Source organism: Anarrhichthys ocellatus, unplaced genomic scaffold (assembly GCF_004355925.1).
Source record: "Anarrhichthys ocellatus isolate YVR2014 unplaced genomic scaffold, GSC_Weel_1.0 scaffold4, whole genome shotgun sequence".
Taxonomy (NCBI): Eukaryota; Metazoa; Chordata; class Actinopteri; order Perciformes; family Anarhichadidae; genus Anarrhichthys; species Anarrhichthys ocellatus.
In genome coordinates, this window is record NW_022280034.1 from 4,435,319 (window position 1) to 4,449,280 (window position 13,962).

Below are 13,962 nucleotides of genomic sequence, written 5' to 3' on the forward strand. Positions count from 1 at the left end.
CACACACACACACACACACACACACACACACACACACACACACACACGGGTAGAAAACTTTATCAATGTTGTCAGAGGTTGTTTTTGCTGACTCAGATAAGACCCATCTTATCGTCTTCTTTAAAGCGCAAACTTGTCCACATTCATCTGCCCGGCTCTGATCTAACTCTCTCACACACACACACAAACACATACGCACACACACACACACACACATACACACCCACCCACACACACACACACACACACACACTGTCGTGTAAGTGTATGACCTTCTACTTATCACCTCATGTAGTGATAGCTCTTACCTCTATCAGTAGAGGTAATAGAAAGCGACAACATGTTTGAGAAAGTGGAAATCAGTCCTAAAATGAAAACTAGCTTAATGCTGAATACATTCTTTTTGAGTTACATGTAAAGTCACTTTATTACAGACACTGTACGAAACAACAAAAGTTATTTTCCTTTTTCCAACGAAAATCCATTAATTCTGTCCTCTAGACCCAAACTAATTGTTGACAAATCTGACATTTCCTGAGACTTTGTTGCGACCTCCCACTCACATCAGGAAGAAGAGTTCTTTTGTTTGTTCTCAACACATTAGAGAAGCTGCCGGGGTAGAGGTGGAAGGTCACAAATACAGTTTCTGCAGCAGTGAATATGTCCTTCTCTGAATCGCTCTTGCTCCAGAGTTCGACCCCTGTGTGATCTGAACAGTGATACACAAGGCAGGAAATTCTGAACGACTGGTTGTGTCATATTTAAAGATTTTGATAGAATAAGAAGCTGTCCTGAGGAAGCATGTCAAACGCATTGTTTAACAGAAAATCAATGTCAAAGCCAGAAGCAAGAGGTGGTTTCTCAAATGTCTGGGTTTGACATGAGGCCTGTGTGGCAGCCTGGTGAGACACATGAGTCTGTATCCTGAGCGCTGTGTTCAGTTTCACCTACAAAACAATAGCACCAATTTCCCCTGCCATTTATCAACTGATGCCTAAAAACAATGTCTACCAAGAATAAGGATGAGTCTGTGTGTGTGTGTGTGTGTGCGTGTGCATGTGTGTGTGTGCTCACAGACGATGACTGTGGTTCTGATGAAGGTCGCTGTGTCTCTGTACCCACTGGGTCGGAATCATCTTTCCTAATAGTAGCTTGCTCCTCGCTGATTTCCTCAGGGGTACAAACTGAAAATGGACTTTGCCCAACTCAGGATACATCATATGTTTTAGTTGTTTCTTTTACTTGTTCTTTACTCTTGCCAGTCTAACAATTCTTTACACCAAACTCATATGTTTTCGTCATCATCATTTGTCCGCAAACCCACAATGTTATTAACAGGGTCAATGTTGTAATACAATACGCGTAAGCGGAGTGCCCATCCTCCGATTCCATCTTGTGGAACCGTTAGCTCTGTCAGCACTGTTACTGGTGTTTGCATGGTCTGGCATACTGTATGTAAATAGAAATAAGTGAACGTTGACTTTTGGTTTCGCACAAGACATGAACAGTGGTCTCCTTGGTGAACATGCTGTGTTTGTCTGACCCATTCATCCACCTGACCTTCTCACTATATGGACTTTTGCGGAGTAGAAACATATTTGTCAAACGGAAAAAATAATTGACAATGCAGTTTCTTTGAATGAAGATGTAATATTTTGGGCGACCAGGCAGGCTTTAGTACGGTTACATGCAAACAAGATTTCACCAGTTGAAATATGGAGACATCTAGACTTTATGGATTTTAATAATTTTAAGTAAACACTATTATTCATTTCAGTTCACAGTCGTGGTATTAATGAACTTAGAATGAGCAACAAGACAGGAAAAGATACAACATAAGCCAGAGAAAGACTATTTCAAGCAAAAAGACGTCTCCAACTGAGAATCCACCACACACTGATGTGTTAAAAAAGGGTCAACAACTTTGATAACCGCAAGTCTCCATTAATAACATCCTAACCAATATATTTTTCATTTGGCGGCCCTCCTCGAGGATAGCAGAAGGCTGAACCTCATTTTAGCAGAGCTCAAAGACTCAGAGAGGGTTAAAGTTCCGGCTGATAATAAGGTTGCTCTGGGCTACTTGGTCAGGAGGGTGGGACTGGTTAATTAGACGGCTATGGTTTTGGCTTCTGTAGCCTTCAGTGTGTGCCTGTACGTGTCTTGTTGGCAGATCGGAAGATGTCTGTTCTCACTCTGTGATGATGTGGCATATGTGTGTGCGTGTGTCTGCGTGGCCTGGTTCCTTGGCTGTGCCGTCGACGGCTCATCGTGGGGTTTTTGTTAATTTGCTGAAGTAATCTTTGCCAAAACCCCCCAGGAGGTGTCACCTTGGAAGGACAAGAGAGCGCCGTTGTGTGCTTTATAGTGTCGTTCACAGGACGTCAGCAGTGCGACACCCGCTAATGACAGCTGCGGCTTTCATCCAATGACCTACGGTTTTCCTTTCACACAGAAATCAAGATCCGCCAAAGAGCTCATTTTTATTTATTTTTTCAGGTGGCGGCGAGCACAGAGGACTTGTTGTTGCTCTGTGTTTCTTGTTGCGGCTGCCTCCTCCGACCGTTGATATATAGGCTGTGTACGCACAACCCAGACCTGGCTGTGCCACACCGAAATTACTCCCTAAAAAACTCATTGAGAGACTGGTGCGCCTTCAGGATTGGAGCCGCTGGTCTAATGGAAACCAGTGACAGTTTGTAAGGCATGAAAAATCAGGCTGATCCATATGAAGCTGAGGAAAAGGCCACATGAGGTGCAGGATGTAGAACCACATCATCCCTCAATCCTGCCTCCTAGAAATAACGTTTTGTAGCACTAATTTGTTTTCACAATTACGTTGTGGTGAGAAACGTCAGTGAGTGAAGGGAGTGCTACATTTTGTCACCCACTCCAAATCTCAATTATTCGAACCTTTTATCTTGTTTGTTTGATTGAAACTAAATAGTATAAAAACCATAATTCACTATTGTATGGGGGAATATGTTCCAGGCTATTAGGTTTCGACTAAATGTAATAAACATGGCATGCCTTGGGCTCCCAAACGTCTCATAAACATCAGATATTTTAAGTGTGTTTACGTTCAAGTGAGAGTGCTGTTTGTGTCCACTTTCCAACTGGGAGTCAACTTAGTTGTTTCCTTTTTCAGCACAGCCACAATCTGACAACTGAACTGAGCGCTGAGCAGCCAGAGAGCCAGATGTCTCCCTCAGGTTTAGGTAGAGACCAAAAACAGAGCTAAAAAATAATGAATATTGGACTTATTATTAGACAGAAACACGACAACAAATGAGGTGAAATGTTCTCCATAGCTGCTGAATGTTCTAAGCTACTGTTTGCTTGCAAATTTGCTATAACAAAGGTGATGATGAGTTAATGTAAGTGATACGTGCAGAGTCAACATTTTTCATTTTTCAATTACCACTGTTTTGTTACTATGTTGATACAAAATGCTTTCCAGTAACATATAAATGTAACCTTTAGGAGACAGGATTGCATTCTTCAGTCATCTGAATTTTTGGATAAAGTTTGCAGAACAATTAAATACCAGCCTTGTTTATTTAAAAATAAATAATGATGTAAAAGAGAGGAACAGGAAATGTATTTCTGTAATTTCCCCTCAACAAATAAGTCCTTGATTTGTTAATTAAGATACAATCTGTCTCATTAAGTCACTGTTTAAAATTCCCTGACAACCGAAGAAACACCCAGAAGTGATGATTTACATCAAAGCATTTAGTATCATTTTCCCAGCTGTTTTTGGAAAGTGGAAAGGAAAAATGTTAAGAGTAAGGAGAAGAACTTCTCCATAGCGAACATGCTCTGGACTCCATCTGTAGTGTTCTGCTTGTTTCATTCCCTCCTTCCTCGAAACAGATTTGAATCGGAGGCTTGGTCTGGATCTGGGCTTCCTGAATGGCCGAGCTCATTCCCTCCACAGAGATGGGAGTGATTGTTGGAAGTGAGCCTGAAGTAATTAACGTTCCTGCTGGCTGGCAGATCCAATCGTCTCGTCTCGGATAGGCGAGGAATTTCTGCACACACACACACAAACACACACACGCACACACAGAAACACGCACGGCAGATTCCCAAATGCAAAGTTAAATTGCGTACTGTAGCACAATAAAAAGTGTCCTCGTATGCACAGACAGCTGTCACAGTCTGAGTGCTGTAATGCTTTGATGATTTAGTTAATGTGATGGTGGAAGGCACAACAAGCAGAGCGGCAGTCATTTACGTCAGGTTTCTGCATGTATGTCAGTGAAATAGTAATGATGTTTGTTTGGTTTGTGTATCTCCATTTAATAAGGCTATCATCGTAAATAAATTGCACATTTTCAGGCAGGAAATGAAGACGTGCTGGAGCTCATGGGTGTTTATTCCCTAATACTTCCCTGGTTTTGCTCATCAAACTGGATTTGTTTTTATAATCCTTTTTGTTCATCCTTCTCTGCTCACTTCCTACCAGGTCTCCTATCAGCTGACCTAATAGCTTTCCTTTATTCTGCCCTTTTCCCCTCCACTCTCCTATCTCTCCCTCTCCTCTCCTCTTCCCCTCCACCTCCCCTTATTCTCTCTATCTCCCCTCAAAGCCACCTCATCTCCTTCCCTCCTCCTCTCTTGTAACTCATTCTATCTCTCCCCCTCTGACAATACTTAGACATCTCCTACACCATCTCTAGTTTCCTCCTCCTTCACCCTCATTGTCCCAAATATTTCTCTGCCTCCCTTGATTTCTTCCCACATTTCCGTCTTCTTCTTATCTCCTCTTCTCCCTCTCTCCTTCCTCCCTCTCACCGATGAGGGGAAGGGCGGGCGAGCCTTTTGTCTCAAGGTGACTCAGAGCATCTGGAGCTGTTGCCGCGATATGTGAAGCAATTTATTCGCAGGCGGGAGGTGTGAGGAGCCCGGACCTCAGCCCTCTGGTGACTCTGGTTGTGGCCGACAAACCTGCCAAGGTTGCTCTTTGTTGCTTAGATACATTTAAACACCATCTGTGTGCTTAAAATCATTCGGACCACCAGGTTTAGTTTCACTTTTTGACATTGATCTTATTTAAAAGGAGCAAATGCAGGTGCCAGATAAAAGAGTGGGATGTCCCTGGTGGCAAATTATGAAGTGACGTGTGTCTGTGTGTGCGCGTAAGTGAATAAATGAATAATATTTTTGCTTCGAGGGTGGTCCTTATAGACTCCTGTGTCCCCCTGACATGAATATGGGATTATAGGATTATGCTGGTTGGGCACCTATACTTGTTCTTGATCTCTGCCTTTGCTTCCCTCCTCCATCTTTGCGATGCCGTATTTCAACTAAGTGTGTTTGTTTTAGGTATGTATGTTTGGAGAAAAATATGTCAATGTGTTCATGTTTTTGTGTGTAAATAAGCATAGAGTCCTGCTGCTAATGTATCTCTGTGTGTGTGTGTGTGTGTGTGTGTGTGTGTGTGTGTGTGTCAGCAGCCTGTCCCAGGTGCTCCATTGATGTTTTCATATTCTCAACTCACATCTTTCATCTTTTGGCAAGACAGGCCCTTCATCAATTCTGATGAAGCAACCACTACGCGACACACGCACGCACACACACACACACACACACTGTGATCTGTCCAGGCATGCAGGCATTTCATGACTGCAGTGAATCTCAATCACTGTGTTTGATATTAAAGCACTCAAGAAAAACACTGAAATAATACATAGTCTATGGTACGCGATGAGCAATACGAGGTTTTCTTCGTACATATTAACAAGCCAATAAAATACAAGCAACTCTGTGAGGCGGCGCTAATGAACAACGGGGTTATGAGCAAAATGCTAAGGTCAGTATGCTAACATGCTCACGATAATAACATGCTGATGTTTAGCAAACATATGTTATTTAGCACAAAACACAAAGTAGGGAATGTCAGTAGTTTTAGTATTTAGTCACAAACCAATATAGTACAAATGTATATTTTGGCTCAATTCATGGATCACAACTCATAAGGAGGACATGCTTATCTGCACCAAATTTTAGAGCAATTTATCAAATGGCGGTTGAGACATTTCACTCAAAACCATAAAAATATCAGCCTCATGGTAGCAGCAGAGAAAAAGTCAGGGGATCTAAGTATCATAATATCATAAATGTCATTAACAAATTTAATGGCAATGCATTGAACAGGTGTTGGAACAAAGTGATGGCTGCTGCCAGTATGGCTAAAAAACATGACATAACAATTCTAACTAAACACTAAATATAAGAAATGTGCATGGATTTAAAACTGGCAGTTGCACAGACATTAAACAGTTAAATATGACACTTGGACATCGAGCCCCAGCTGGCCTCGTATTGGGGAGTGTTTACTCTCTAATCGCTGTTGAAATGAATGACTTCCTCTTCTCTCTTGGAGCAGCATGGAGATGCTCTACTTTATCAGTATTGATATTGAACATGCAAAATGCCTCCAACCTCCACAGTCAACATTTGATAATGATTCAGACTACAGCCTGTGTAAATATTTAGTACACACAGGATACCAAGGAAATACTTAAAATGTACCATTAAAGACGTACAAATGTTATGGGGAACTAAAGGACTCTGTGAGTGCTTTTTAAATTATCCAGCTGATGTGTTAGTTTTGACATGCCTGCACAAACCTAGAATAAAAAGTTATTTCTTCAGGTTGTTTTTGCCTGCATGAACCCGTTAACGCTGACTCAGTCTAGTTCCATACAATATCGTGCTGTTTGTGACGCATCTATTGTTCTATTGCGCATGTGAGTCAGTTCAGAACTGTGGTACTGGAATCTGATTTTGGCCACATTTACAAAATGTCAGCAGTCAAACAAAGAAAACTGATCTGTACAATAAATCCGAGCACCAAGGCTTGCAGTGTGAATGTAGTTTGATGTAGAAAATGCTGAATCCATAAAGATGACCCATTTAACTTAATAAAAAAGCTCTTTGGACTCAGACAGCTCCTTCTTACTATACTTTTCTTCTTCTTCCATCTCAGATATTTGTACAAAAAAAGATCAAAAATTCCACCTGTACTTGCGTAAATCCAGGCTTTGCGTTGGGCCAACAACCATGTCTTAATTACGGAAGCGTGCTGAGCCCCTTTCTGCTCTTCAGGGATGAAAAGAAGTCCAATTACCTTGAACTCAAAAAATATGGGATCAGTAGCAGAGCGGAGGATTAAATCAATATTATGGTCCAATCTGAGGCAATGCTCCAGTAACAAAGCAGAGAGTAATGGAAAAATCAAAGCGCTCAATGTTCGGACTCTCCATCATTACTCATCTGGCCTCCCGAATGGAGTCTTATCTCGTCATGACGAGAGCGTAGAGAGAGAGAGAGTAATTGCCTTGGTAACAGGTGACCTTGATATAGAGTACTTTATCTTCACCTAAACTTGCTTTAGGCGAGCGCTGACACAAGTTTTAAGACGTGCCATGACTGCTTCGCCGTCAGGTTCACCAAACTCGACAGAAAACTTGTTGAAGGTTCAGAAGTTTGACGGTAGATGTGTAAAGTGAATCTTTGCTTTGAAGAGTTAGACGACACGATCGATACCACTCTTACATTTGTGCTGTAAATATGAAGCTACGGCCAGTAGCTGGTTAGCTTAGCATAGCATAAAGCCTGGAAAAAAGGTCAAACAGCTATCCTGGCAATCTAAAAATGCAACAAAACGCACCAAACAGCACCTCGAAGGTAACACGTTATTTATTTTTTGAATAATCCGTGGAATAACAGGAAGACCGGAAAATAGCCCCGCACATAACCGCCCTAAAAAAAACACAATTTGTAATTTGTTACCTTTGGAAAGGGCCAAGAGTTCCGCCCCCATTCCAATCTTTATGCTAAGCTAACCGGCTAACCAGCTGGCTGTAGCTTCCCAATTACCACACAGACATGACAGTGGTACCAATTTTCTAGTAAGTAAATTCATGTAATTGAGTTTCTCTCACCAAAGTATAGGCATAGACCAAAAGAGAAAGGCTCTACAAAGAAGAGGCACACATGCACGTTCATCCAAAAGGCTCTTTAATTGCTCTAAGTGATTAAATACAGGGTGAGGGAGCCAGGTAATATAGATACTAGAATATCTTTCAATTACCTCATTTAAATTTAATCATTTAACATTTAAAGGGGGGGAAAAGGGATGATGAGGGAATATAAAAGAGTGGAAATGAGAAAGTGATGAAAATCTTAATATAGGCCAACTGATAAGAGTTAATACAGCAATAACAAATATTTAAGTAAATCGGCAACAGCTTTTCAAAAAGAAAAATGTGCTAGAAGTGTGATTAGAAAATGCAAAGAGTGACTATAAATTTCTATCATATGTAGAATACATGAATATGACACTAACCATCCTTAAATAACACATTTTCTTTATATCGATATAGTATTAAGATGCAGAATTGATTTATTGTGAGGCCCTGTGTGATGTTGTGCTGTACTGCAGCCTCATACTGAGACCCAGTGAGGAAGAAAAATCCATGTTTAAGACACCAAGTGCTGGTCAGTGCTGTCCCAATACTTTCATCATTTTGCAGATTGTGTTCATATGGACTGCTTTCACAAAGTCTCCGCTTCCTCTGACTAATCAATACATGACGACTTGAAGGGTTTAGCTCCAAAACATTGTAAATATTTAAAGACGTAACCTGAAATGTATGAACAAATGTCTCAAAATGATTATTTAATTCTAGAAAACTGCTGCACTTCTATGTCTGGAGTCAAAATGTTTTGATATTGAACGTCTTATTTTGGAAGTAAACTCTTCAAATGTGCGTCTTCACAAATCTTGCTACAGTGGCTGCTTGTATTTGGTGTCTGTATTTAAAGAGACAATCTCTTATTCCTCCGCTATTCCTCCCCAGCTGTAAACAGTTAATCTACTCGACGACTCTCAAGACTGAATCCCAACCATCCACAGTAAAATATACACAACACACACAGCATTAAAACTCTGGTTATACTTTAACCATGCGCCAACACTGTGGACTGTTGTAAATCTTAGTGCGCATTAAAGCACAGAAAACACACAAGCGTCGTAGGAAAGCAGCAAGTGAGTAAAACCTGCTGACCATAGTTTCCCACACCGTTCTCGAGGATAAATTGGTAACAGTACAGTCTTCATATCATACTCTAGAATACATCAGAAAAGTCCTAAACATATGTAAATTTTGCAGTCCCAAACTTCTATTCTTTACCATACAACGGCACATAGAAAATCAACACTTAATTCAAGTTATAACATCTCTCCCTCTTACATGAATCGAATCCCTCCCCTCTCCACAGCAGTCATTTTTAAGAGTCTTCACCTATGTTACTTCACAGTATCCATCTTATGAGGTCCTTTTGGACTCCCATCAGACATCAGACCTCAGACTCCAGACTGGACACCCGTCGCCAGGGACGGAGTACGCAGGGGCTCCCTGCAGGCTGGCCCCCTGTTCCCTGACTTGCCAGGACCTCTGATCCAGTCTGGGAACCCTGATAGACCCCATAGGCCCCATACACACTGTCCTGGTAGAGCAGAGCCCGCTGGCTTCCACATCTCCCGCCACCACAAGCCAGCAGCTGGCACATTGGGCTGGTGTTGAGGTGGCTGCTGGAGGCATGGCTGTGGTGCTGCAGGTCTAGGGGGCCGTGGTAGAGGGGTAGTCCAGGGTACGAGTTCAGGTAGTGGGTATACTGTCTGCTGAGCAAGCTGGTGGCTCTCCGTACCATCCCCCGCCCTAACCCAGTCCCATGTCGCACTGCTTCTCCGTACGTGGGTAAGTGGGTGGAATGGGAGTAGCGCAGCTTTGGGCCCTTGCGCCCATTGGGCCTCCTCTGGTCCTCCCTTATGTGGAGGTAGGCCTGGTTCCTAGCGAGGCACAGGTTGTTTCGAAGTTGGGCAGGGTTGTAGGCCTTTGCAGGTGTGGTTGGTGTAAGAATGCATGGGAACAGGTCTGGCAGGGTGGTAAGGGATTGGCTGGACAGGGATGACTGGGATTCGTCCTGCTGCCGCATCTGCTCGCTGCCCCAAGTCGCTTTGAGGAAAGAGGGGCGACGGTGCCTGCGTCTTCCTCTCAGCATCAGATCCTCTGGGGGCCAGGAGCTGTAGTTGTCTACCCGAGGACACTTCCTCTCCCCTGAGTAGATGCAGTTCACACTGGGGGCAGAGATGTGGTTCTCTTGGAGGTGGTTGGCTTTGAGCTCACTCAGATAGACGGGACTTTTGTCATTCTTTTCCTGGTCCCTGTGTTTTCTCCTCTCTAAATCCCCATCCTCACACTGGAAACTCTTGGACCTCCTTTTCCGTTGGGAGAAGCCTGCTTGGAGATGCTGGTTTTGAGGCGAAGAGACCGGATGAGAGGTGTAGATGTCAGGTAGTTGGAGATCTGTGTAGGGAATGTAGGGCGAGTGAGGATGGGTGTCTATGTACAGTCTCCCTGTCGTCTGGTAGTGGTGCGGGTGCTGATGAGGAAGCGGCTCACCCATGGCCAGGTGAGGGCTGCTGAGGCTGGACACAGGAAGTGGCCGGTCATACAGACATGGTGTAGAGCGAGTCGGGAGCGTGTAGCGCAGTGGCGTGGGCCTGGTCAGACCCCTCTGCTGTTTCAGAGAGGAAACAGCGGTCAGAGGTGGGGTTAGGGAGCAGTGATTCTCCGTGATATAAGCAAATCCTCCGGGCACGGCCTCCGTTGCGACTTGTGGAATTCGAACAGGCAAGCTGCCGCCATGACGACTCAAATGCTGTATGGTCTTGGTGGCGTTGTCCAGAGAGGTCTCAACATTGGTGGTGGAGACCAGGTCCTTAGCAGTGCGAAGCATCTTCAGCATGTTTGCTTGAGCGTAGTTGGAGGTCAGGTCTGGTTTGGCGAAACCAGATGAACGCACAGGTTCCTCCACACCATTGTAACAACTGTAAATACCCTGAGAGATGAAACAGAATGACCAAGAATTAGGAAGATAACGAAAGAATGAGGAGAAGAAGAAGAAGTGGGAAAAAGAAAAGTAGAGTATAAATCATCTAATCATGGGTAATTAAATCAATAGTTTGCCACGAACTGTTTAACCTTGAATCAACCAAGCGGACCTCAAGGGAAAATTTCACAGAAAACATTTCAAACAATTTGTGCATCTCAAAGTGATGTTCCACCTCTAACTAATAAAAACCCCACTGGCAGTTAAAATAAAAAACTGATTTCATTAATATCTTATTTTATCACTGAGGCAAGACTTAGTCACAAATTCATTATGCATTCTCCCGGGACTCAAAGAAAAACAGTTTAAGCTGAGAGGATTGCCCCAATAAACGGACACGACACACACACACACACACACACACACACACACACACACACATACCTTAAGTCCCCTGCAGAACAAACCGTCTCTAACTGCATGGACAAACACAGAGCCAAATCCCATGACTGCTCTCTGCTTACAGTTGGTTGGGAGATGCTGAAAGAGCCAAATTTAATTTGGCCCTTGGGGCCGCCCCATACGGATTAATGATCAGATAGTCATTTAGCCGCTAATCTGATAAAACCCCGATCCAGGCACAATAGTGTAATTACACGGCAGAGGAGCAGAGGAGGCTGGTGTCCGTAGACATTTCCCTGACTGCAACTTCAGCCAGAGCTTTCTGCCTCAGCAACCATGTTCCCAAACAAAGGCATCAACACACCGGGTACTGATTTATGCTAATTGCAAATGAACATCAAGCATTCAAAGTTAAATGCTGAGTAAACACCAGAATTAGTGCTGCTTTTCATTCCTTTTATCTCTCCCCTCCCCTCTCATTCTAAATAACAATGCAGTGCTATTTTAGCTAATATTTTAACAAGGCCCTCAAATGATACCATGTAATTACATGCAGATACGCATCCATTTGAGCTTATTTATCATCGCATAAAAGCCACTTCATGTAAAACAGCATATTGGACAGAAAAGCCAGCAACCAACCAACCAACCAACCACTTAAGAGTCAAAATAATCAACCAGACAATCGTTCAATCACTCAAGGGGACCTGTTACTCAACTACTCCAATTACAACCAGCCAATCAGCCACTTAAATAAATAATCAGTGTGAAAATCACTGAAGCGATTTCTCAACCCGACTTCCATAAACCAAAAACAACCAATCAATCAAATGACAAATTTGCAAATCTCACCCTGCTGATGGCCAACAGGCAGTCAAGTTTGTGAGACTTGCGGAGGGAGTGTCGTAGTTTCCAGTAAAGCAGGTGTTCCCAGGCAAAGACCAGCAGGCTGAGGCCCATGGCCACTAGCAGCATATAGAAGACGCCCGCCATGTTGTCGATGTCCAGCTTGCTGCTCATCACTTCGTTCTTCTCGTTCTGGCAGATGCCCGACAACCACACCGTCTCCAAGCGCTGGGTGTCTCCTGGAGGGACGGAGGTTTATGGGAGGAGAAATCATTTCAACATTAGAACAAAGCACCGATTGAAAGAGAATAATGTACAGTGCTTGAACTCTCCATTAGCTATTATTGCCAGATAAGCTCCTCCTCCAGGCCTCTGAACAGCTCGCCACCTATTGAGCTGCATTCTCCCAAGTGGCCTCCAGGGAGTACGGGACATTTTATCTCTGACTTAGCGTATGTTGACCATAAACACACCATTTTTTATTTTATCATTGAAAGCTCAGCGTTAGTGGGTGGGGTGCTGTTAAGCTCACAGAGGAGGGAAGATATTAATTCCACACAGTGGCTTTCATGGTGAGTGTGTTTGTCTGTATACAGGTAGGACGGATATGTGTGTGTGCAATGGAAATAATCATATCCCTAACACTCCCTGCTGTTCTGCAGGATATTAACACTTCCCTGTAAGCCCACTTCCCTGCTGACACAGCACACACTGAACTGGACCGACGCCAGTTCCATGGTTGACATACAGAGCACCAGTCAGACAGGATTAAACACAAGCAGATAAAACACGGGTGTGTGTGTTCAGGCGTGGGTTGTGTATTATATCCTGTTAGGTTTGGATCACCGTCTCCAAGGAACTGCAGCAGCGCCAGGTCAATAAGCCGTTTCCAGCGGGAGTCCTTCTGCAGAGCGATGCCGTATCCTGTGGTGGCAAACACTTTCCCACTGCCAATGGTCACCAGCTTGCAGCCTTCGTCCTTTCCGGCCATGTAGTTTAAAACGGCAGCGTCGTAGATGAAGGCGTCCAGCTTCCTGCAAGTAAATGGATTGTTTTCGTCTGAGAGAATGTCTAGCTCTTACAAAGTTCTTACACACGTGTCAGAATTGAACAGAATTGACACGTGTGAATCACCAAAGTCCTTAAAGACCATCTGGCGGACATTGCAAGAGCCACGCTGCTAGCATGGCTAATATTACAGTGTTCACACTGATAGATGAACTATTCAAGTTTGTTCTAATTTTCATTCCACACTGGCACAAATACATCAATCAAGCAATATAAAGTACAGTGTCCACAATTTGTACTTAATGGGTTCAAAATGTGCAAATAGCTTCAAGTGTTCTGAGCTTGTTCTTAGTGAAGATTTGACAGCACTTCTCTATACAAAGTAAGCTGCAGCAGATATGATTCTTTTCATCTAAAAATACACCCATCAAATTGGCCTAAATCACAAATAGTCGCTATATCACAAAGAGCATCAAACCTCTGCTGTATCACCCAAAATGACGATCGTTATTACTGTAGCATCTCGTGTCTTCACTGGCAGGAGGATCAGGTAAATATAACCTCTTATCTAATTGTGTAACAAAGTTAAAATGTTGGTGAAACTGTACCCGGTTTTGAGGCTGTCTAGAGCTCCTTCCACCCCCTTCTGGTTGTATTTCATCATGTGCATGTGCATGTCGGGGTAGTTGCTGCGGATATTCCTCTCTGTGCTCCCGTTTGGGACGGTCCCAAAGCGAAAAGGAGGATAATGCTCATGTGGTTTCTGGAACTGTAAGGAGACACAAGATGAGAGGAAAG

At 43.4% G+C, this 13,962-nt stretch overlaps 1 protein-coding gene across 1 annotated transcript in view; it reads right to left on the reverse strand.

Moving 5' to 3' along the window:
* Window positions 1–8,035: 8,035 nt before the first annotated feature.
* LOC116381366 (glutamate receptor ionotropic, NMDA 2C-like) overlaps window positions 8,036–13,962 on the reverse strand; it is a 43,941-nt gene continuing 38,014 nt past the window's right edge. Inside the window, exons 13-16 of the mRNA XM_031843460.1 lie at window positions 13,773–13,933; window positions 13,003–13,190; window positions 12,163–12,395; window positions 8,036–10,917 (exon numbers count right to left, since the gene is read on the reverse strand). Of these exons, the coding sequence (XP_031699320.1) occupies window positions 9,373–10,917; window positions 12,163–12,395; window positions 13,003–13,190; window positions 13,773–13,933 (2,127 nt within the window). The 3' untranslated portion in view covers window positions 8,036–9,372. The remainder of the gene's footprint in view (window positions 10,918–12,162; window positions 12,396–13,002; window positions 13,191–13,772; window positions 13,934–13,962) is intronic.